Source organism: Cebus imitator, unplaced genomic scaffold (assembly GCF_001604975.1).
Source record: "Cebus imitator isolate Cc_AM_T3 unplaced genomic scaffold, Cebus_imitator-1.0 Scaffold53, whole genome shotgun sequence".
Classification (NCBI taxonomy): domain Eukaryota; kingdom Metazoa; phylum Chordata; class Mammalia; order Primates; family Cebidae; genus Cebus; species Cebus imitator.
The window spans coordinates 4,642,877-4,646,583 of NW_016107368.1; the positions used below are offsets into that span (position 1 = coordinate 4,642,877).

Genomic DNA, 3,707 nt, shown 5'->3' on the forward strand with positions numbered 1-3,707 from the left:
AAAAAAAGGCCAGGCACAGTGGCTCACGCCTGTAATCCTAGCACTTCGGGAGGTTGAGGCAGGCAGATGATGAGGTCAAGAGATGGTGACCATCCTGGCCAACATGGTGGAATCCCGTCTCTACTAAAAATACAAAAATTAGCTGGGTGTGGTGGCGCATGCGTGCAGTCCCAGCTACTTGGGACGCTGAGGCAGGAGAATCACTTGAACCTGGGATATGGAGGTTGCAGTGAGCCGAGATCGCACCACTGCATTGTGGCCTGGTGACAGAGTGAGACTCCGTCTCAAAAAAAAAAAAAAAAAGTACATTTTCTGTTACATGCGGTTTATCACACACACACACACAAGGCAAGGAAGAACAGGGCTCTGCGAAGGGCCAGAAAGAAGTATTTTCAGCTTTGGAGGCCACAGAATCTCTGTGGCAACTATGCAACTCTGCCCTTTTAACACAAAAAAGCAGCCAAAGGTAGTAAGATGAAAATGGACGTGGCTACGTCCCAATAAAACTATTTTGTCCAAGCAGGCGGAGGCCCAGAACGGGCCGTGGACGGCAGTTTGCCTCTCCTAAACCATGTGGTTTGATGTGTATGTTTATGAACAGAACGTTCCTGGACAGTACTGGTAACGGTGGTATCGCCAGAAAGGGGAGCTGGGTGACCAGGTAAAGGAGGGAGAATCTTCACGTGTGGTCTTGGGTGCTTTCTGAAATTCGACCCAGTAAATGGGACCCATTCACCAAACTTGAAACAAACAGGAGAGAGAAAAAGGAAGCTTCTCAACTGTGCCTGTCAGGGACGGGGGGTGGGAGACGGTTCCCTGGGCAGAGGCCCCCAAGGGCGCAGTTGGTTGGCCTTAGATCCTTAGCAGTGAGCAGAGCAAGGACTGGACGCCAGAGGGGAGGCAGGAAGGCCAGGCCGGAGGCCAAGGGCCTCGCACACACAGCGCTGGCTGGACGGCTTCAGACCCCCTCCGGGGACCCCGAAAGGGGCTGGGCAGCCGGGAAGGGAGGAAAGGAGACAGGGCGGCCTCGCCCCCGCGACCGCGAGGCTCACCCGAGCACCACGTTGGCGTAGAGTTCCCGTGCCGTCCGGGTCTCGCGCTTCCTGGAGATCTCCGCGTCGTACCAGAAGCCCCGCTCCTTGGGGTTGTCAGGGTTGTAGTTGAGCATGACCACCTGGCCCACCTCCAGGTCCTGCCACTTGATGATGGTCCGGGCACGCGCTCGGACGTCCCTGGAGCTCATCTGGACCACGCCGTTCTCCGGGTAACTGGGAGGAAAGCCCCAGCCTTAGATCCCACAGTAACACCAAGCTTGGTTCCCTCAACGGGAAGCGAGCCGAGGTGGAGACAGCCGCCCGCAGCCGTGAGCAGAGGGCCCCCTCCCAACAGGCTCATCGGCTGGTGTTGAGAACACACAGCTATGTATGGCATGTTCCAGGTACAGAATTGTTATGGGTTGCCCATGTCCCCTGCAAAAAGGGATGTTTAAGCCCTGATCCCCAGCACCCACAAAGAGGACCGTTTTTGAAAACGGGGTTGCTGTAGGTAGAAGCTTTGCAGATGAAATCGTATCAACACGAGATCACACTGCAGTAGGGTGGGCCCCAATCCAACAGGACTGGTGTCTTTAGAACGAGAGGAGAGGCCAGGCATGGTGGCTCACGCCTGTAATTCCAACGTTTTGGGAGGCCGAGGCAGGTGCATCACCTGAGGTCGAGTTTAAGACCAGCCTGACCAACACAGCGAAATCCCCTCTCTTCTAAAAATACAAAAAGTAGCCGGGCATGGTGGCCGGCGCCTGGAATCCCAACTACTTGGGAGGCTGAGGCAGGAGAATCATTTGAACCTGGGAGGCAGAGGTTGCAGTCAGCCAAGATGTCGCCACTGCACTACAGCCTGGGCAACCGAGAGAGACTGTCTCAAAAAATTAAAATTAAAATTAAAATTAAATTAAAAATACAAAATTTAGCCAAGTGTAGTAGTGGGCGCCTGTAGTCCCAGTTACTCAGAAGGCTGAGGCAGGAGAATCCCTTGAACCCGGGAGGCGGAGGTTGCCATGAGCCGAGATCGCACCACTGCACTCCAGCCTGGCGACAGAGTGGAAGTGCCCAGTAAACACTTGTGTAAGGACTGGAGATTGACGTCAGGTTGGAACGAGAGAGAGATGACAAGCCCAGAAAAAGGAATAAAACAGAAAATCTGGGCCGGGCACGTGGCTCACGCCTGTAATCCGAGCACTTTGGAAGGCCGAGGTGGGCGGATCACGAGGTCGGGAGATTGAGACCATCCTGGGTTACACAGTGAAACCCAGTTTCTACTAAAAATACAAACAAACAAACAAACAAAAAAAAAAAAAAATCATCGGCTGGGCGTGGTGGCGTGCGCCTGCAGTCCCATCTACTCAGGAGACTGAGGCAGGAGAACTGCTTGAACCCGGGAGGTGGAGGTTGCAGTGGGCCAGGATGGCACTACTGCACTCCAGCCTAGGCGAGAGTGAGACTTCATCTCACATAAAAAGAAACAAAAAAACCACCAGAAAAACCGATGGGGTGGCAGTTTTAACAGCAGAGCAGAGCAGACCCCTGCGAGGAGACCCAGGGGGGAGCAGCCGGCTTCGGGTCCCCAGGTTGGTCCCTGAGTGGGCAGCCTGGTGTGCCATTTAGGAACACGAGGGTGGGGCCCCAGACCCTGATTGCCATCTCGGGACAGTGCCAGGCTCTGGCCTGGACACCCGCAGCCAAGGTGGTGCGCCACAGACCCCGAGTGCCCAGGCCCGCCCCCCGCAGGACTCACTCGTCGTATTTCACGTGGTAAATGACATCCTCCTCCAGCGCCGGGCTAGCCGTGGAGCTGCAGGGCTCATCCCGGGAGGGGGCCTTCCGCGTCACCCGGACTACTTGCGCCTCAAACCATGCCCCCATGTTCGTGTCCCGCGCATCGACGTACTCATTGACCTGCAGGGAACCAGGGGACGCTGGTATCCCCCTCGGTCCTCGGATGCTGGGATGCCCCGGAACCAGGGTTCACACTCGAATGCCTACAGCAGGGTCTCTCTTCCAGGCTGGGAACCACCACCCATGAGAAACCCAGCTCAGCATGGATGACAGGTGTGGGGGGCCGGGGGCACGGACCGTCTTAGCAAAGGCCCCTGCTGCTCAGCTACAGCCACAGCTGCTGGGAGGCCCTGACACCAGAGCTGCCCATTTGTCAAGATAAGCTGGAAATCCAGGCCGGGCGTGGTGGCTCACACCTAGAACCCCAGCACTCTGGGAGGCCCAGGCATGGGGATCGCTTGCGCCCAGAATTCAAGACAAGCCTGGGCAACATAGTAAGACCCTGTGTCTGCTAAAAGATAAAACAGACTGGTTGCCGTGGCTCACAGTAATCCCAGCACCGTGGCAGGCTGAGGTGGGAGGATCACTTGAGGCCAGGAGTTCCAGACTAGCCTGGCCAACATGGTGAAATCCCGTCTCTACTAAAAATACAAAAAAAGTAGCTGGGCGTGGTGGTGTTCGTCTGTAGTCCCAGCTACTCAGAAGGCTGAGGCAGGAGGATTGCTTGAACCCGGGAGGCAGAGGTTGCAGTGAGTCGAGGTCGTGGCACTGCACTCCAGCCTGGTGCCTGTGACGGAGTGAGACTCTGTCTCAAAAAAATAAATAAATTGAAATAAAACAGGGCAGGTGCGGTGGCTCACACCTATAATCCCA

General features: G+C 55.8%; 1 protein-coding gene across 2 annotated transcripts in view; it reads right to left on the reverse strand.

Moving 5' to 3' along the window:
* The window catches only part of UHRF1 (ubiquitin like with PHD and ring finger domains 1), a 50,785-nt gene that overhangs the window by 28,981 nt on the left and 18,097 nt on the right, over window positions 1-3,707 (reverse strand). For both annotated transcript variants that reach the window (XM_017528394.2, XM_037738425.1), the window contains exons 4-5: window positions 2,794-2,954; window positions 1,053-1,268 (exon numbers count right to left, since the gene is read on the reverse strand). In XM_017528394.2, the coding sequence (XP_017383883.1) occupies window positions 1,053-1,268; window positions 2,794-2,954 (377 nt within the window). The remainder of the gene's footprint in view (window positions 1-1,052; window positions 1,269-2,793; window positions 2,955-3,707) is intronic.